Genomic DNA, 22,375 nt, shown 5'->3' on the forward strand with positions numbered 1-22,375 from the left:
AAAAAATTTTAAATGCCTAATTAAAAATTGTACAATTTTGATTTCACTCAGTAGGAACTACTCATCTTGAAAATTAGCAGGTTTCTGCATTTATTTATTATTTAAATTTATTTGTTTATTTACAAGTTATTAATTCAAGACTTAATTTTATTTCATAGTTATTTCTTATAAGCTCTATATACTGACAGAACTACAATAATTGTAATGTATAAGTAATTCCATTTTTTATTGTAATAATGTATTATTTTATTTGCATTTTCTGTTTATATGCAATTGCAGTTAACAACTGTAATTATGTTTTGACAGTGGTAATTGTAAGTTTTATTATCAATAAATAAAATGATTTCATCCTAGTTCAGAATAGGCAAAAAAAAATTTCATGTACAATATTATGCTAGAAGTTTAGAAGTACAGACTTTAGTCTTTTATAGGTAAACAACAGGCCGAGGAACTTCAATCGACTGTACAAAAACTGTATTTTACGAAAAAATTTATTACCTTTTATTTGGTATAAAAATTAATAAACAAATTAACCTACAGTAAATTTTTCATCAGTTTGTACTGTACACCCTATAAAAAATATTCGGAAAGCTCATTAAATTTTCAGTTCTTTCGTTTTAATTTTCGTATTTATGAAATGTAATTATGGAACAAAGTAAAGATTTTACATTATTTATGTATTTTAAATTTATATATATGTGTATTACTGTGCGCGTTACTTCGTTTATAACATTCAGTTCGTACCTATAAAGTAATAGCGCTTCATTTTATTAGATGTGTTTTGTATTCGTCGCACCAGCAATAGCTTCGCTTGTGGAGTTCATATTTAATGTTATAGGCTCGCAAAATACCTAACAGCTGATTGTTAATCTGTTGATGCGTGACCGACTGTTGTCTGTAGATAGTTTGAAATGTGTTTCTACAATGACATTACGTTAAATGTACTTTCTTCAGTTATTTAACCTAAGTGTTTTTTATTAGATATTCTAATAACCACTGTAGTTTGGAAATTTTCTCCTGTTTCTCGGGAAATTTTATGTAACAAGTTCAACGACTGAAAATATTTTTGATTCTTAATTTACGAAACACTTAAATTAATCTTTTGATGTAAGACATGATTTTAATTTAACTTTTCATTGATTTTGAGGTTACCAAGCCTTATGAACAGGAGAATTTGTACTATTTTATTCCAATAATTTTAATATTTGTTCTTATTTACTTCCTTTTTGTACTCAAAATGTTGGCAAGGATTTCTTTCTATCCATCTTTGTTGTACAATGTGGTTATGGAAAAAGTTTCAAATCGGCAGTGGTATGACAGAATAGATGAAACCGTTATATTAGGTGCACTTCCCTTCAAGACTATGACAGAACAGGTAAATGTTTATTTCATTAAAATTAAATGCCGGTTTCATAACATTACACTATTGTATTGTTATAAATACATTTTTTATCTTGTCTGAATATATAAATTTAATGCTCACCGAGTAAATAATGTTTGGTTAATCTGAATTAATTTTATTTCCGATGTCTGCTATCAATAAATATTTAGATAGGTACATTTTAAAAGTAAGTTGTTAGTTTTATGTGTTTGTTGAATGCACTAAATAAATTAGTGTTAGTTTTTGCTGCTTTTATGATTATAGCGTGTTATGTTAGGTTTGGCTGTCACTGTAAGGCAATATATATATATATATATATATATATATATATATATATATATATATATTAGACAACAGCCATGCAAACTGGATATCATTGCAGAATTCTTCAATTTGATGGAAATTTTCATGTTGATTACTTTACTTTTAAAAAATATTTAAAAAGTTTTGCAGTTAATTTAAATCCCATGTTATGTATAATGTAAATCTATAGTGAAGTTATGTATTTTTTGATAGTGACATTCTTAATTCTGCTGAAAACATGATTAAGAGAAGGCTGGTACATCTGACTACATTGAAATAGAAACTAAAATTTTGCATCCTTTTATGTAATGAATAATTGGGAAAAAACACATTAAAAAATTGAATAAATAAAACTGTTTGTTTTGCTTATAGAAAACTTAATGTAGTCCTTACTACACATTTATGAAGGTTTTCTTAAGGTCATAAGAGATTCAAACACCATTGCCAGCCTGATCTAAGTTACTGCTGAATATTAAAAAAAATTTTACCCCATTTTGGCTTCATAATTCTCTGTTAAAAATAATTTTCTTTTTACACATTATAAAAAAATGAATATTTGTTTAAAAGTTGGTAGATTATATGTATATATTTTATATATATATATATTTTGCATGTTTGTGTGTGTTAAAATGAGTAAAAATCTGATAATTTAATATAAAAAAATGATACTGTATAAATCATATATTGTATCTGGTAAAATTGTATTATTTAAGATAATGAAATTTAAGTGGAGCCATGCAACTAAAGAATGAGTTGTCTGAATACCCACTTTATGGGACTAAAATGTACTTTCTGATATTATAACTATATAATAATAAACAACAATTATGAATACAGTGCATCACCTTTTTTTACCTACTAAAGCTTTTATTAGAAGTTAGCCAGTTAAGCAGAAACAGATCTCTAGATGCAGTTCTGAAGATGAGTTTGATACTCATCTTCAGAAGATGTACCAAGTATATCAAATACTTCGTACTATTACTATTGTGCACATTCATTGTGTTTACAGTTTATTGTATTCACAAATCAAAAGAGACAGCTGTGTAGCTTTTTTTTTGGATGATTTCAAAATCTGAAACAAATCCCTTGTAAAGGAAATTTGAAACAGGAAAAACGTTTCTAACCTCCACTACATAAAATCTTTTATTTCTTGTTGCTGTACGTGAAAGGGAATTCTGATTGACAGTTTTGTTAAAAACTGGAATGTTACAATCATATAGCATTACTATGAGAATATTTCTGACTAATCTTTGAAGTAAAAAGTACTTGAAATTGCTAATGTGCGTTATGGAATGCAAATTTTTTGTTCCAATTTTTTAAAATTTGGAAGATTATTAATTCTGTGAATTTTTGTTATTTATTACTTGTTGTATTCCTACAGCTCTTGGTGGGCAATGGTTTCACCTTGGTTTTGCAATGATTGGTTTTTTACAGATTGGGCTCTACACCAAACCCAACTTGGAGGACAGGGGCCCTTCTTTTAGGGTTACCTGAAAGGGTCCTTGATGAGGGGCAATGAAAATTATACAAAAGGAACTAACTAATATTGCTTTAGTTTAACGGTTTAAAACTTTCATAATAATCTCAGCTGTTTTTGCAGCTTACCTTCATTGGCAAGTGATGAAGTTTTCATATTATCATGAGCTGATTTATCATTGGTGGAAGTTATATTTATGAATTGATAAAAGTATGTTTGTCTACTGTCCATTTAATACATTTTTTGTGTGTTTATATATTTCATAATATTCAATTAGATAAGATACCCTTATAAGTGTCAGTGTAATATACTGAGATGTTGTGAATATTTGTGATTTGTTTTTATGAGTTGATTGGTAAATATTGCTATAGAATGCTTCTTTCTATATTTTCAGTATATCTTAAAAATGTTATCCACCTTTTGTTATAGAACATTATGTGACTGGAGCAGTTCAGTTGATATAATCCAGGAATATTGTGCTTGTTCATTAATTGTATTTTGTGTAATGATTTTTTTTGTTTAGTCTTGTTCAAAAGGCTAAATTGCATCCAGCTTTGTAAAATTTGTGGGTTGTGTTCTGTGATAAGTTGTATTTTTCTTTTGCTTATGTTTTTGTTGGGAGCAAGTTGGTCATGTTGTGTACATTTTTTAGCGATACTATTTTATAAAATGAATTCTATATGATCTTCAGGTGATGTGGGGGTGTTGAGTAATCTGTAATCTGTATAATGCTTCTAAAAGCTGAGTATTTGTGAAGTTTGATTGCCTGGGGTCCTATGAATATGCAATTCGTTTTGGTTGTTGGTTTTCTGTAAATTTTTAATTTTCCATTGGTTGCCTTTTGTAAAGGTATAATCAGGAAAGGCTTTTGTTTTGTTTATATTCACTGTAAGGTTTAATTTACAGTTTATTCTTTTTATGTGTTTTAATTGTTTAGATTGTACTGTGAATATTACAAAAAAATAAGCATTGCACTGAAAACACAATTATCAAACATACATTAGTACTGAAATATAAAAATGAATGTTCTGATCGCACAATATTCTGCTACAGATAAATAAGACAAAAATACAATGTGTGCGTATAACTACCCTTTATCAGTTTTTGCCATCCAGCTTATACAAATATGTACTTATTGACCAACATCAATTATAATCTTAATTTCTATATGTACACAAAAAGACATTCAAACAATATGTTATTTTCTTCTATATAAAATATACTAACAACGATGTGTACAGACACAGTAGAAGTCTAATATAATGATTGATCATGTTCTAAATATAGTCCTTAGTCCTGCGGTTCTAACCTGGGAGGGGAGGCGTGGACTATTATATATTGTTATTGTTATATGTATATTGTTATTATGTGTTGTTGTGTTCGAAAGTTTTGGCTTCAGATAGTATGAGACCAATAAAAATTAAAATGGCACTATGAAACTGTACATTCTAAATACATTGGAAAGCCCATAGAATTTTTTCAAAGAAAATTAAATGAGAAATATTCAGAAGCAAACATCTAAAAAAATACTTTCAGTTACACAAACGCATTATTGGCTTCATATCATGTCTGTTACCGAATTGCGAAATGTATGAAACCACATGCAATAGGAGAAACCCTAATTTTACCAGCTGTTATTGATACGGTTAAATAATGTTTGGTGAATCGTATGTAAAACAGATGCAAAAAATTTCTCTTGCTGATAATACAGTTGGAAGGAGAATCAATGATATATCTGAAGGTATTTGCAGTCAATTAGTTTCTCAGCTGTGTACTTAGAAATTCTCCATTCAAGTAGATAAAGCAACTGGTAAAGCTAAAGATGCCCATTTAATTGCATAAGTTCGATATGTTGTGGAAAATAATATATTATTTATAAACCCATTCTGGAAAAACTTCATTCGTTGAGTTGTTTCTTATAATAGACAGTTTTTTTTGGAAAAAACGACTTAATGTGGAATAATTGCATTGGACTGTGTACCGACAGAACTTGCTCACTGTTCGGACAAAAAGCAGGTCTTTAAGCATCGGTTAAAAAGAACGCACCACATGCTATCTGGATGGACTGTGTGCAACACAGAGCAGTTGTAGTGTCAAAAAATATGAGCAAGGAACTGATGACATTTTTACAAAAGTTATAAAAATTATAAACTACATTAAGAACAGCCCTTTGAGAGCTAGGCTATTTGCAAAGCTGTGTGTTGATATAGAAGCTATACCTCACTTCTTTATTATTGTGAAGTTCACTGGCTATCTTGTACAAAAGTGATTCAAAGGGTGTTCGAGCTCAAGGAAACAATAGCAACTTTTCTTGAAGAAAACCACCTTGAAGAGGCACATTTGTGGATGAATGATAATTTTATTACTTGCCTGTTTGGTTGAAATTTTTTAAAAATTGAGCGGTTTGAATTAATCAACGCAGGGATCGTAAATGCATCCCCTTGTTCAAAGAGACAATGTAAAAGCTTTCATTAAAAAGCTGAATTTATGGAAATCAAATTTACAAAAGAATGAGTCGGATATGTCTTCACTTTCAAAAGGTTTCTGGGCCACAGCCAATATTGAAGCAAGCAAAAAACTTTTTATCGGATGGTTTAGTGCTGCATTTTGCAAATTATTTCAAAGATCTTGATTTTGCAAAGGTTTTGTGGATACAGAATCCATTTATCGACGATGAAAAAGATGAATTTAAGTTGACAACCATTATAAAAGAAAAATATGATAGAATTATCATGCGATAGCTCGCTGAAACAAAAGTTTCAAAATGAAACCGTAATTCAATTTTGGATGAATCTTAGTGGAGAGCGTGAATCTTTGTATTTCAAAGCAATGCAACTGCTTCAACTGTTTGTAATGTCTTATTTATACGAGACTGGCTTTTCGGCACTGACTACAATAAAAACCAAATATTGAACCAGGTTAATAGTGGAAAAAGCATTATGAGTGGCACTCTCCACATTGCCTCCAAGGTTTGATAATTTTGTGTCGATAAACAACAACCCTCGCATTACATTTTGATGCAGTAAATGTAGTTTAATTAGTAATGTAATATAAAAATAAATATGCATGTTTGTATTGTTAAAGCAAAATCTTGTTATTATTCTGTTAATTGTAGTTTTCAGTATTTTTTTTTGCAATAAAGTTATTATTATTTAAAACTTGTCTATATTATTATATCTATTAAAAGATAGGGAGGTGTAGAAAAAAAAACTTTTAGGGAGGCGCAGGAAAAATAATTTTTTTAGGGAGACATAGTAGCATAAAGGTCGGAAACCACTGCCTTAGTCAATATTAACATCAAATGTTGGATGATATCACTGTGGTAAACAACATTATCAGTTTTTGGAGAAGACCACAACAGCAAGTGAAAGCTTTGGGATGCGAGTTTAAAAACAATGTTAAAGTGATGGTTTTGTTATTAAAAATTAATTATTTTTTATGAAGTAATATTCTGTCTGTCATGTCACTAAATGGAGATGTGGTAATGTATGATTAATAAATTGAATAGGAGTGATGCACATTTAGGTTATCTAGTTATTTAAAAATTAATATAAACAAATTTTTTTTAAAAGGAAGTGGTATTTTTCAATTGCTGTACTACAAGTTTTAAATTCATTATTTTGAATATTATTTATTTAATGGCAGTTCTTACTGAAAACCTACAGCAGAACCTTAATAAGGCCTTTTCTTTTCAGCTGTTGTATTGTGGTGTGCGACACTAAAATTTTTTTCTGATTTTATATTACTGGATTTTGTTAATTTCTGGAAATAAATGACATATTTTTTAAAACTAAGATTGCATTTGTAAATATTTATAAAATTTACAATTTATATTTGTAAATATGAATGAATGAAAATCTTATTGCAGTGAAAGCTGATAGTCAATTTTTGTTGTGAATAACTCATTCTGTCTTTTGAAAGAGGCCCAGGATGCAGTTTTTTTTACGCATAGAATTAATTATATTTTCACTTTTATCATATTTATTGTTGCTTTATTCTTCTGTGGTGAATTAGTCTGGGACACATTTTTCGAAAAAAAAATAAAATAAATTAATCGAGCAATTTTGATTAAACTTTTAATAATTGATTTTACAAAAAGTACTTGTTTTAAATGTTTTCCTGTATTTATAATACAGGCGGGCTTACAGCCCGCCTTTGAAAATGTTACATGGCTTATGTTTTATTTCACAGCAAAAAACTGTTTCACTACAACAAAAACTTTTATAATGAAAGCTCCCCAAAATATGCAACTATAAACCGTTTGTATCAAGAAGTATAAATCGTTTGAGCGAATGAATTGCTAATATGCTGCACGCAACCATCTGGTGTACACCACCATTGGTCTGTTCTGCACCAATAGCAGCTAAAATAAAAATCTGAGCACATGCTACAAACAAACCCGCACACATCCTTTTTTTATGGAGAGTATGCGTGTCAGGAAATTTGTTTACTAAAGAACAATTCTGTCTTTAAAAAATAAATCCTTGTTCACAATAATAATATATTTACATTTTTGGTGTAAAAATTTTCACGATTTAGTTGGATCATTAAGTTTTGTTTAAGAAGTGATGGTATAGTTAATTAACATACTTCAGTTATATTATCGTAATTCAGCTTAAAAATTTGTAGTTTTTGTTTTGTATTTTTATTTTTTGTTACCAGCTGATTAAAGAAGAAGGTGTTAAAGGAGTTATATCAATGAATGAGGATTATGAACTTAAAATGTTTTCTAATAACGGAGAGGTAAGCGACTATTTCTAAATTATTTGAAGTATTCAATGTATGTTTTTTATTATAAGTTGGATAAGTTAAGATTATTTTGCACAGGTTCATAATAAAGTAGATTATATGATTTAGTTGATAATTTATTTGTTTATTATTTACAACTGGACCTGTGTGAAAATTTTGTAATTTAAATTTTTATAAAAAATATAAACAAATCACATTAACCGAGTAAAAATTTATTTCTAAAAAAGGAAGGAAAAATAAGTACAATGATTGAAATGTTACAGTAACAACAAATTTACAGAACATGAGAAAATATGAAAAATAGAGCTGTTTCAGAACATTAGTACTGATTTTGGTTTTATCAAAACGACCAGCATGGTGCACATCGGTGGCAATTGGACACATCAATGGGCTAGTGAAACAATTTTGCATTTTGAACACTTTTCACTTTATTTTTTGTATTAAATCTGTATAATGCACATCCAGGGGTAATTGCCTATCCTGCAATACCACATTTATGAGAGTTTGTGTCGTCCTTTCTTAGTGTGTTTGTAGAGAGATAATTTATTTATATAAACTGATTTATAATCAAGAACCATTTATAGTACACTGTTAAAACATGTAAGAATTAAAAATGTGATACGATTGTTAAATAATTATTATCAGTAGTTATTATAACTGAATTAACAAAACCAAAACTATCGAAACAAAGTATAAAACACACATATAAAGACAAAATTTATATGTTGTTAAAAAGTTATAAAAGTCCAAAATTGTGAAAAACTAAAAAGAAAGAAGTTAATAAAATTTAATGGTTGATGGTGTAGCTCATTTTGTATACATTATTTAGAATCGCTAAAGTAAATTACAATGTTTTTAATTTATGTTATATGGCTTTTTTCATCTTATATTTTTGTTACTTTAATTGTATTTTTGTTGGTAATTTCTTTTTTCCCCAAAATTCCATATTATTAGATGTTATATATTTAAACTTTACTGGATGTGATTTTTATTAATTCATATTGATTGTGTTTACATTTGAGAGTTATCTTGTAAGTAAAAACGGTTCAGTATTTTCTCTTGCACTGAGGTCAGCACAACTGTACCGTTTAAGGTTGACCAATTTATTGACATGGTTTATTGAAGTTTTCTGCTTGCTATGTCACTCAGAAATCATTTAATATAAAAATTAAATGAAAAGACCGGTTACTGTTTACGTGTTAATATGATAAATGAAAGAAATATGTGAAAATGATATGAGATGTTTTTGGAATGGTAGAATAATATGGATAACAAAGCGCATTTCAGGCGACTCTTTGACCCTTTTTTATCACAAACTAGAATAAGTTTGTTATTACTGCAATAAAAAAAGCATCAAATCACCTTCTTGGAATAGGGATGTTGTTCCTAAACTTTTCTGAGGTGTGGCACCCTTTCCGAGTCATGATGCCCTTTTTCAATGGCGCCCTGCGCTAAGTAAAAATAGAACTACTTGTAAGTAAGAAATAAAATTAAATAAAGCCATTTATCTTCACTATTTTTTTACTTTATTAACATTAAATTAATAATTATAAATGTCTTGGTTCCATCAATTACGAAGCTTTTACAATATTTTGCAGCACCCCTGTGAAGAGGCCATGGCTCCTCGGGGTGCTAAGGCACACAGTTTGGGATTTACTAGACTAGGGATTGATTTATTTCTAGTCGCTTCTAGTTTAGTGTGTAATAAAATTTTATCAAAATGTAGTCTAGCATTTGTGCACGAGTACAATTCATGTTAACAAACAAATACCAGTGGGATGTATTGTGTTAAGGCCTTTTATGTGGTATTAAAAAGAAGATGATGAATTTCTTGCTTGATTCAGTTGTTACTGGAGATATATGAAATTATTGTTACTAGTGTTCATAGCACTCTTGGAATGAAATGCCAGTCACTTGACTATTCCCATTACTTAAAAAACTGTGGTCTGTGATTTATGTAAAATCTCACTGGAACAGTTATCCCACTGTTATAACATTCTTTAAACATTGTTATATTCTTTTATAACGTTATAACATTCCTTTAAAATTAGAAAAATGATGTACAGGGTGGGCGGGAAATCCCTGATCACTAATAAATCCAGCGTAATCGGGTTCTACTGCTGCTGAAAAATTTGGGAAGGATAAGCTGTGGTTGGGCTTATAAGCCTGGTGTGTTCATTCATGGTGGGGTGATCTTAATCTCAGTGAAGTGTGGAACTATGGCGGATATGAGTGCGTTCACTGTCGAAGATAATTTGTTAGTTTGTTTGTGGGTCGACAAACATCCACAAACTGGTAAAACATTGGAGAACATTACGAATGACTTCTTTGTGCGTTTTAGGAAATTGTTACCATCTCAGCAAACGTTACTGACATGGGAGAAGAAGGCTTTTGCAACAGGAATTGTTCTTGTGCCACACAATGGGAGGCTGAGACTTGTGCTGCGGTGGAGACATCGATTCAGTAATCACTGATGAAATTAACATGCAAGCATTCTGCAGAGTTAGGTATTCCAAATGTGTGTGTGTGTGTCTGTGCACGTGCGTGCGCACATGCTATTTATGTACAAAAATTCCCTGAAATATGAATTTCACGACTTGTTCTACAAATAAAAATTTACTTCAGTAAATTATCCGGAAACTCTTCATTTTTAAGTTATAGCATGCAAAACACCTTATCCTGATTTTTGATTCTAGGCTAAATTGAAGTCATATTGAAATTCTTTGTACTTAAATTAAGGGGTACATATTATTGTTTCGTAAGGTTTTTGTCATGAAAAATTGAATAAAGGTCCCAACTGTATTTAGTAATGTTTTAGTTAATTATAAAAACAAAAAACTCGTGTCCCAAAACACTTGTAGGTTTGATATACAATAACTTTGTTAAATTGCCTGTGAACAAATAAGCTTTGCAACAAAATTTTAGAAAATATAATTCTGAGAAAATTTTATAAGTAACATCAACTTAACATTTATAAAGAAGAATTTGAAGAAATTAGACTTCAATTAAAAACAAAATAGACTGAAACATGATAGAAAAATTCTACATTCTAATTTTAAATCAAAATAAATATCTAGAAAGAAAATCATATATTAAAAATAAATAAAATTTAAATAAGATTACAGTTTAATATATAATATTTAAATTTCATTGTTTTATGTTAATAATGATCAGAAATGTAAATTCATTATTTCAAAATAGTTTTGAAGAAATAAATTGAGAAATGTTTTATTTTGTAAGCAGGCAGTGTAATAGCTGATCAATAATTGTAGTTTGTGTACTGCATTTGAAAGAAAATTACATCGGTTTTATATAATTTTCTGGAAATGCTTTTCAGTTTTTATGCAAAAAATACATAAATACATTCACATAAGTTTTTTTTTACGAGTATTGTAATGGAAATAGGCCGGCTGCACATCATTAATGTCATGAAAGATTACATAATAAAAGTTTCAAATCCATAAAGCTTTGCATCAGTATTTCAATGTTGACACGCAACATAATCTTTTTCTCTCATGTAGTATGTTGAAAATGTCATGGCTATGAAGTACAGAACATAATTAGGTAAGATCAACGTAGCCTTGGGATCAGTACTAGACGAATTTCAGATCACACTTGTTTATCGTTTAGTACAGTATGGGTAATTCTTCATAAAGAAAATCTCTACATGTACCGCTTGCAGGAGGTTGAAAATTTACCACCTGACGACATTTCACTGTGTTTAAATTTTCTTATTGGTTTCAAAAAACCTTCACAAGGTAAGTTTTACTTTATTTATCGTTGCAGTTTTTTCAAAAAAATGGAATTAACAATTTGTGAAAAAAATCATCATTAGTTTCAAAAATTCACATGACAGTACAAAGTAGTTTCCAGCACCGGTTTTGTGTTAATGCTTGATGTGATATTATTGGACTGTTTAGTTTTGAAGATCATATAGAAAATGTGTAGTTAAATTTCTTAGAAAATAATTTACCACCTCCCTTAGAAAACATTCTACTGTACAAGAAACAATGTTTCAATGTGATGAGGGTTCTCATCACATTTTGTCGAGAAGTTAGAAATTATTTGAATATAAAATGATCAATATGATCAATGAATATGAACAAGTCGAACAAGTGAGAGATAATTGATTAAGTTTTTTAGTGTATCTGACCTAACGCCAATAGACTATTATTTTGGGGATCGTTTGAAATTGTTACTATACCAAGAAAATGTAACTAAAAAGGAAGAGCTAGCGATAAGAATTTTCAGTGTAATTTAAATTAAACGAAGCAATCCTGTTGCATTAAGAGAAATCATCCAACACATTTTAAATCGAGTTGAATAATGTGTAAACAATGAAGAAGGGCATTTTTGAACAGTTATAATTACAATGATACTGTTTTGAATACATTAATATTGTAAGTATAAATACATTTGTTTTTAAAATTTTATTTTGTTTCTTTGATATTTTCCAGTACTGAAAAGATTCTTGTTTTGTTTAAAAATAATATTACAGTGTTTTTCTGTTGCATTTCAGTTTGTTTTAATAAAACTCAAAATTTCTTAAAATAATATCTCTTAGAATGAAATTCTCAACAAATTTTATTCTAAAATTTTTATTGTTTACTTACAATTTAAGAGATTATTGTGTGCCGTAACAAAATTGTGTTTTGCAGTATCATTTTTTTGTTTTACAATAATTAAAAAAAAATAAGTTATAGACAATAGTTTTGTTGGGGCCTTTTTATTCATGTTTTTCAGATTAATAACCCTAAGAACCAAAATTTTCAGTAAGACTTTATTTTGCTCTTAGAGCAGAAATTCATACGCCTGTTTATAATTATCAAAAAGCAACCTAAACAAGAAACATTATAAATTATCTGATTTTATGTGTAAAGAAAGATAATACATTCAGTAAAAGTTAGAATTAATGCAGAAGGATGTTTAATGTATGAGCAACACAAATTGCGATCTAACTGTAATTCCAGTTAATTTATTTCCAAATCTTATTTTGCGCCGAGTTCTGACATTTGGTTTTAGAATATCTTATTCTCCACTGAATTTAGAGAGAAGGAGACAGCGGTAGAGATGTCATCAATTGTTCAGTAAACAGCACTGATTACAGAATGTTGTGTGTTTTAAGAATTAAAACACACAACGTTTGGCAGCTTTAAATAAGCTGCCAAACTATAATCCCAGTGTTTAATAGTTTGTCTTCAAATTATTGAAGCAGAAAAGATTATTAAAAAAGTTATTTTAAAATTATATGAAATATGTACAGGATGTGCAAGTTTCTATAAACTACACTGTAAACTATAAACACAAGTATAGAGTTAAAAGAAAAAAAAATATGAAAAGAATATATTATATGAAAGATATGTGTAGTTTTTTGAAGTTAAGAACATTTATTTTTATGCTATTGTTTATTGTTTTGAGGTTATCAATAGTATTTTAATATACATAATTGTATATGCTTAACAAATTTCACCTTTTGCTTTTAGTTTATCGTTATAAATGGTTATAAATAGTATGTTCTTTCATTGTATTGTTCATAACAATAAATACTATGATGAGTTACTGATAGAAAATTGATAATAATTCTTTGTCAATTTTGCAGTGAATATTTTTTTTGTATTCTTATTTTTTCTAGTTTTGTGTATTTACTGAAAATAACATTGCTGACTACAAAACTGCAACTTAAAAATTATTTATTTATTATTATTTGCAACTTTAAAATTATTATTTCTCAAAAGATTCCACATTTTTATTTGTCTGTTATTTTACATTTAATATTTTCTATGTTTACCAGTTAGTTACAATGTATGTTATATTTTCTAGAATTTTTCTAGTCTGCCTTAAAAGAATACCAATTATGTCTGGGTTTTTTTTTAATTAAAATAAAAATCAGGGCAATTGACTCATATTTTCATTAGAAAATCATTTTATAAAAACTAAAATTTTGAATTTCTTGTAGCTGATATTAGTTTAGAGTTTGTTAGACCTGATTTTATATTTTAGTGTAAGAAAAGGTTTAAAATACTATTTTGGATGCTATATTCTTATTGTTTAATTAAAAAATGCCATTTTAAAGCTTACGAAAAATCTTTTTAACAGTGGATTTGTTTAAGATTATTAGAAACAAGTTGGCAAAAACCTTATTTTTTTTAAAATAAAAATGTTGTACATTGTTTAAATTTTGTTTTTCAGAAGAAAGTAAAAAAAAATTAAATATATTTGTAATTTTATGGTTTTTAAAGAATATAAATATTTTTATAAAAAAAAAAAATATATATTTTAGACCAAAAAAAACTTTTCTTTCCTTTTTATATAAAAAGTTTTTTTATAGCTGATCAATTTCCAAAAATATAAATATGTTTTAAATGTGTACACAAATTTTCATTGATAAATTTGTTTAAATTTTTTAAAAATTTAATTATTTTTTGATACAGATGCTTTGGATGTGCCGTAAGAAAAAATTACACAAACATGAGTAAGTTTTTAAAAATGTTGATCAAGGGGTTTTTATATACCTTCACCACTTTTCTCTTAGGGAATGGGAACAATGAAATATTAAAAGCAATTTCGCTTGAAATATCTTTTATTTTGAATGATTTCCATCCCTCTGAAAAATAAACACAGTTTTGTAATTTACTTAGCAGATGCGCTTTAACAAAAGATTTTAGCACTCAAAAATTTCAAGTACTTGCCTAAGAAATTTTGTCAGAATTTCCTCTGAGTGAGCTTTTTTGATAAAAACATAATTTATACTGTTAACTTAAGCCGATTAGACAATAAAAAAGTTATTTAAATTCTGTGCTGTTAATCATACATCAACTACTATTTCTTCACTCACAGTAGCACTGAAATGTTTTACTTTCCTCTTTTATGTGTTTTTGCCTGTTTGTTCAAATTTGCTTGTGTAAGGGATGTGTGGCCATCTCATTAATGTTTTGTTCTTTGGATGATTTTTTGTTGAGTACTTATGGTATATGCTCTGAATAAAAAAATTGTTTAAATAGAAATCTGAGATACTTTTTATCAGAATCTCATAGTTAAGAGTACTTACCAAATTTTTAATTTCTGTTCAATGTATAATGAAAGCCGATGCTTAGGCTTACTGCCTAAGGAGACTTTCCTATAGGTTTCTAGGTCTTCTGGTCTCGGTACCTCTTTTGAATTTAATCCCTTAAGGATTGGTTTTTAATCAAAATAGGTTTTGCTCATTGTTCCCCACAGAGTCTTTGGAATGGCTGTTAAAAATTTTAGCTTTCTAGCTATCCAGGATATGAGAAAATAGCTTTTGGGCAGCAGGGAGGATAACACCAAATATCTCTACTTCTTGTGTGATTGGGAACAATAAGGACCCAAATTTTAAGTGTGTAGTGGAAAACATGCTATGAAATTCCAAGACTTGGGCTGTACGATGAGCTTGGCGGTACATTTTCTGGATTCTCATATCGATTACTTCCCCGGCAATCTTGGTGCTGTAAGTGAAGGACAGGGTGAAAGATTTCACTAAGATATAAAGGAATTGGAACACAGATATCAGGGAAGGTGGAATGTGAACACGATTGCAGACTACTGCATCCATAGAGACAATCCACAAGCTGACTGCAATAATAAGTGTGGCTTGAGAAGCATTGAATGGAAAAGAAAAAGGCAGTACAAGTCTTGTAGAGGTAAGAAAATGTACAAATATGCTTTCTTCAAGTCCTATTACTTTTTTTATAAATAAACGTTTTCCGTGAGGAATACATATACAATGTGCCTTTTTCCATCTTTTTTTTTAGTATTGTGAAAATTTTTTACATGATAGAAAAAAATGGGGGCCTTATTTGAAATTGGCGCACGAAATAACATAAAAATAAGTTTAAGTTATCAAATTACAAACAACTTTCAAATTCCTTAATTTTGTTGAGCTGTGTTTTATTGCGGTACGGATAAGATAAATATATAGGCAAAATTTAAATTTAAATACTTCATTATTTACAGGAGTGGCAGAAGAATGGTGTTGAATTTTTGCAGTTGAGTACTACAGATATTTTTGAAGTTCCGTCACAAGAAAAGTTGCTCAATGGTGTTACATTTATTAATAAATTTGCTAACAGTAATTTTACAAAGACTGATGATACTAATAAAACCAGTACCGTATATGTGCATTGTAAGGCAGGACGAACTCGTAGCGCTACACTTGTTGGATGTTATCTTATGATGGTATGTATGTTTTATTATCAATCTCCTAGATATGCTGTAATAATAATCTTGTGTAATTAGAAAGACAGCATAGTTCGTAAGAATTTTTTCTAATTATCTAATCGGTAATCACATGGGTAATGTACCTTCAATTGAATGGAAGGATGCAAAATCTTAATCTTTATAATTGTTTTGTATAAATAATAATAACTCTTTGTAATGTACAGGTGTCCGTAAAAGATTACCCTGATTTAACACAATTTTTACAGAAATTTATCTTAAAATGTAAAGTTTTATCAGTGCCTCATCACTTTAATAAATCTAATATGTGCATCCTCAGTGCTACAATTAAACAGTTTAACATAATTTCAGAAAAAGAAATCCATTTGGTTTACGTCTGGTGAGGTAGGCCATGAAATCAGTACGTTCCTGCTGATCCAGTGATCTGGATATGTTGTAATTAAGGTGATATCTGGTCAGCAAGTAAGTGCACCAAGGATGATACTTGGTTGCCTCTCTTGCAACTGGGGAAATGCATTACAATGTCCAAAAAACATGTTAAAATGTATGGTTTATGCTATGAAGTAATCGGTATAATCTTAATTTTTCTTTCTATTTTAATAAAAAGTAATTATTCTTGTGTTATATGTATCATGCTTGTTTATATATGTATTGAATAAGTCTTTTTGTGACTAAACCATATATAGTCCATCGGTTGAATGTTAAAAGTAGTATTAGGAGAAAGAAATAAAACTTTGTTTCTTTTTTTAATGAAACTCAAACATTTGGAGGATGACCACTCATGTTGTTAAATCTACACTTTCTTAAATAGATTTCTTCTGTTATAACCGGTTACCAAATTGAATTTACAAATGCTGACTTTATTTACCGTATTTATATCACAAAATCATGTTTCTTTTTAGAGGAAACCCTGTATAAACCAGTTTTTAACTTTTAAATATATGCAATAAGATTTGGTTCTTATTTTATGTGAAACTGGTTGTGTATGCGGTACGGTAAATAAATAACAGGTGTGGTATGCATCTATATGCGCTGCAGGCCATATGATATTCTTTATTTTGTACTGATGAACAATGGAGCTAGCTCATTTAAATAAAATGCATCATTAAAATAAAAATATCAGAAATAAGAACATTGCACATGAACAAGAAATGTAATCTGTATTACAGTAAAATGAACATTTTATAGCATAAAGATTAAATATTACAAACTATTTTTACTAGAATATTTTTTCATACAGTTAAAAAAAATTGAAATTTTTTATAGTTAAAAAATATATTGGGAAATTATATGTTTTATATCCTAGACATCATGTGCAAATTCCAGTACTACAAATCTGATAGCACTGTCCATAAGTTTTATCGAGTCCTACCTTGAAAGTAGTTTATAGTTTGTGCAGTTCCAGAAAACATTTTCAAATAGTAAAATTGTTACACTTTTACACAGGGTTCCACAGGTTACTTTTAGGACCACTGGTTTTTATTATTTATATTGATAATTTGCAGCCTATTTGGTTGCTAGATTAAACATTTTGATATAATTTCTTTCTTTTATATACTCCAAGTACTTTTATATCTGAAAAAAATATTAAACTTTTCAAAACAGATAACGAACATTAACATTTTTCAAGAAGTAGGATTAACCTGGAAACAAGTATAAATATTTTATAAGTCAGAACTAGTATTCAGTGTATGGCCAGTAAACTGTGTATGGTAGTTAGAAATTTACAAAGTATACAGTTTAAGAACAGAGTAAATTATATTCTAATATACAACTGTTCCTGTGTGTTTTACAAGAATTTTCCTATTTTCATTGTAAAAAATATTGAATTATATGTTCCAAATTAATCATAATTGTTATCAGTTTTTGGTTTGTTCCTAAATATATGTTTAATCATCTTGTATTCTTTTTTTTATGTATATGTATAATATATAATTGTGTATGTGGGTGTGTGCATGTGCGCTTGTATTTGTATGTGATATATTGTTATGCATTCTAGTAATGTCTGTAACAATTAATGATAATCTATTTTATTCTGCTCCATCATTTACTCCTCACTATTAGGAGTATTTTATTAAAATACCTTTTTCAGAATCTGAGGATTTCAAAACTACAGGCGATTTTGAAATCTTTGCACGTTTCATCCAAGGTTGTATCAGACATTTAACTGTATATACTTGTAATTGATAAATTACAAATAACAGATAAGTAGATAAAATATAAAAATTAATTTATATTAATTTTTTTTTTAGAGACATAAATGGAATCCAGAACAAGCTGTTGAACATATGAGAAGCAAACGACCACACATTCTGCTCGGACCAAGACAGTGGGAAGCATTGAATCGATTTCATAAAGACCATATACAATTGGCACAACAGAGTGGACCTGTTTGATGAATGTTCTGCCAAATAAGTGCCGAGTACTTTTTTAAAGAATAATGGTACCAGTACAGTATTTATGTACTTATTATTTTTGCTAGATAATTTAATATAATACATATAATTTCTGAAGATATTTCTAATTTGATGAATTATTTCAGTGATCGTATAATCTCAATTTTTCTTTCTATTCTAATAAAAAGTAATTATTCTTGCGTTTATATATTTCATGTGAATAAGTATTTTTGTGACTAAATCATATATAGTACATTGGTTGAATGATAAAAGTGGCAGTAGGAGGAAGAAATAAAAATTGAATGTTTTCATGAAACTTTCAAACATTTGTAGAGTGATTGCCCATTGTTAAGATTGTTGAAAATCTTAAATGAAATGTATTCATTCTCACATTAAGTCATGAGCTGTTTGCAGCTTTCTGGCAAAATATTCTTAGAAAATTGTGAACATCATCCAGCCTACCTTATTTGATTTACATATGATAGTGAGTTTGTTTGTAATAATATAACCCTTTATTACTCAGATTTTCTACATTTTTGATCGTAAGTGGCTCTAATTTGTAATCTGCAGGAGCATTTCTGCCCAAACATAAAACTTGTAGCTTTTTTTTTGCAGTGGAAAAAATGTTTATCCGGCATAATCTGAAATCGTAGAAATTGTATTGCAGTTTCATCAAGATTGAAAATTTTCTTGTTCACAATGCCCCTTTGGAATAACAAGTTAACTATCCAAAATCTTCAGTGCATGTAGCAGCAGTTTCCCCAGTCAGTTTTATGTTATGGCAAGCCAATTTTTAAAATTTATAAACAATGTGAACTTAGTGTAAAAGATCCTGTTTCCTTCATAAGATTTTCATAAAACTGGCTCTTTTAAAATTACTGGTCTAGAAATTGGCTGATATATTGTTTGTGATGCTTCATATAGCTAGCTTACAGTTTTTCATTTTTTCAGTTACATTTATCATAATTTTGTTATTTTTGGTAAACTAATTTTAGTAGAGGTTTGTACAATCTTATGAAGAGAATTGGCAATAAGGTTATTTTTCTTTAATTTTATTTTATACCAGTAAAATTCTGTTTCTTATAATTAATAACTCTGTTATAAATAATTGAATGTAAGAAAAGTAATAAAAATTACATTTACAATCTCTGCTGAAATTTAACAGTGAAAAAATGAAATTTCCTTGTCTATATTTTTCTCTATGGAGGCATAGATCTAAAATAATGTTTATCTGCTTGTTATTATAATGCGGGTCTCGAATTATTAGGTTTTTTTAACAAAAAATCACTATTTCTGCATTGTTCATTATGGGCAAAATTAATATAAATTATCTAATAGTATTATACTAATAATTAAAATACATTTGGAAAGCTCTAAATCAGATACATTTAAAAAGATTTAATGTAAAATATATAAAACAATTAAATGTAAATAGTGAATAATAGGGGGAGGGGATCTAGTTTTTTATTACACACAAAATTGTTTTTTTATCTACGTATGCTAGTTAGAAGAAAAAAAATTGAAAATTTAATAGAACAAAAATTACAGTAATGTAATGATTATTATTTACACATTTGAATCATTAAAAAAAAATCAGAGAGTGATAACATTTTGTGTGTAGTATTTGCAAATACTAGGCACTTTCCATTTCTTGCATTTGTATTGTGTGAAGAACGTAATTCCCCTCATCCTGATATCTTGGAGGATTCTTCATTTCTTTTTTAGTAGGATATTATTCAATACTATCAAGCCTTATTTCTTCAACATAATCCACCCTTCATCTTTTTTTGAAGGTTCTATGATGCTTTAAGAAGATAGTCTTCCAGATTGAACACTCTTTGTAATTTACTTGAATCAGAATATTTGTAATATTCGCTTGATTAATAATAATAATAATAAAATGATATTTTTTCTGGTTTTGTTTTTTATATTATCCAACATTAACCATTTCAACATTCATAAAATGGAAAAATATTCTTAATTTTAAATGTAACAGGTAGCGTGCAACCATCATATTATTCGTAGCCACGCCATCCATATATTTATTATAAGTAGAATTTGAGTGCTTCATCTTTTGATTCAATACAGCAAAGCTTGATATTATATGCATTATATTATCATCTCCCCAGCAGACAACTGGAATATTTTCTCCATTGTTCGAACCTTTACCACACTTCTACCCCTAGTCAAACCTCTACCAGACTTAATAAGCTGTTAAGGATCAGTTGATTTCTGATTCCTGCACTGCATAATCTATTGGAGTGTATTGTATCCACAGTACAGATTACTTTAAGAGAGGTATTAATCATTAAGAAGTGGACCAGCTATTTTTTATTTATTTTAATACCCAGCTGCACAGAACAGAGACATTGTGACAGCAGTACTCTGCAGATATGCCAAGGCACTTGTACGCAGTTAGGTATACAAATACAAAAAATAATAGAAAAAAATAAGGCAGTTGGAGAAACAATTGGACCTTCAGTTCACTGATTTTTAGCAGTTGCAACGAAACAAGATTTTTTTTCACTAGAGTAGTTGTTTTCTTCTTTTACTTTGCCGCTCAAACATTGCATTAAGTTTGCATAGTGCTCACCATTGATTGTTTTACCCTTTTCAAGGTAATCGCTAAAGATAATAAATTTTGCATCCCAGAAAACAGATGCTGTAACCTTGTCGGCTAACAAAGTTGTTTTTGTCTTGTTTGGGGATGGTTCACTTGATCCTGTCCATTTTGACTGTTGTTTACTTTCAGGACTGTAGTGGTAGACCAAGGTCTTATCTAGTTATGAATCGATACAAAGATTTACTGGGGTTTTGCTTGTATATAGTACAACATTTTCAGTTAAAACAGTTTGCTGTTGCAACATTCACTCGAGCACTAGAACAAACATAGCACCCACCTCTCACTAAATTTCTCCATGCCCAAATAATTATGTAAAATATTACCTACACGTTCATTTGACATTTTAACAGTGTTAGCTATTTCACGCACTTTTAATTTGCGGTTCCCCAGCACAATTGTCTGAATTTTCTTTATAATTTCAGGAGTTGTGACCTTAACAGGGCATCCGGAGAGTGGTTCATCATCAGTGTTTTTGCGACTTTTTTTGAATTCAGAAATCCACTCTTTTGTCATTGAATGTGATGGAGAAGATCGTTTTAATGTTGAATCCATTTCATATTTGATCTCAAACAGGATTAAACCTTTCAAATAAAAGTACTTTATAAACACGTGTTTTTCCAATTTCTCCATTTTCATGAAAATAACAAAGGCATCTTTTTCAATTTACCTGAAATTTGGTATAGAAGATAGTGAAGGATATACTATAGTTTCTTCAGATCTGTGACTTTTTTGTAGTAAAATTCTTGATTTGATGTGTTTTATTTATTACTAGTGAACCTGACAATGCTTCGCTGTTGTTAAATTTTTAGTTATGAATTAAATAAGTTTTTTGTATTATATTTGACAAATTACGTTACAAAACTAATAAAATGTACAATATCAATTCGATATTAATTTTATTTCAATTAAATAAATCAAAATCATTGTAATGCTCTGGGATATATGATATTTTTGGTGATTCCATTGGTGCATACATAAACAAATCGCTAGGTTTTCCTACATGGGAGCATTCAGTGTATAATTGACCGTGAGAAAAATAATGGATTTCCCAAATTCAATTCGCATACTTGCAACAATTGACTTTGTGATTTGTTTATTGTTATTGCAAAAGCTGGTTTAATTGGAAATTGGAATCATTTGAACTGGAATAGCATATCTGTTGGAATCACTAATCCGTGATAGAAGATGCATATCTTCTCCTTTGAATTTGCCAGTTAAGATTGTTGCTTCCATGACTTGTTTAACAATTT

The 22,375-nt window shown here is 28.8% G+C and overlaps 1 protein-coding gene across 2 annotated transcripts; it reads left to right on the forward strand.

Annotated features, from left to right (window-relative positions):
* The first annotated feature begins 790 nt into the window (after positions 1 to 790).
* Positions 791 to 20,415, forward strand: PTPMT1 (protein tyrosine phosphatase, mitochondrial 1). 2 transcript variants are annotated; one of them, XM_075367677.1, is made up of 5 exons: positions 791 to 1,375; positions 7,824 to 7,904; positions 15,885 to 16,106; positions 18,359 to 18,549; positions 20,296 to 20,415. In XM_075367677.1, the coding sequence occupies exons 1-4, from the start codon at positions 1,238 to 1,240 to the stop codon at positions 18,500 to 18,502; spliced, it is 585 nt and encodes a 194-aa protein (XP_075223792.1). In that variant the 5' UTR covers positions 791 to 1,237; the 3' UTR covers positions 18,503 to 18,549; positions 20,296 to 20,415. The 2 variants fall into 2 exon arrangements, with proteins under 2 accessions (XP_075223792.1, XP_075223791.1); XM_075367676.1 differs by having other exon boundaries at positions 792 to 1,375; positions 18,359 to 20,415.
* Positions 20,416 to 22,375: the final 1,960 nt, after the last annotated feature.

Source organism: Lycorma delicatula, chromosome 5 (genome assembly GCF_047948215.1).
Source record: "Lycorma delicatula isolate Av1 chromosome 5, ASM4794821v1, whole genome shotgun sequence".
Classification (NCBI taxonomy): Eukaryota; Metazoa; Arthropoda; class Insecta; order Hemiptera; family Fulgoridae; genus Lycorma; species Lycorma delicatula.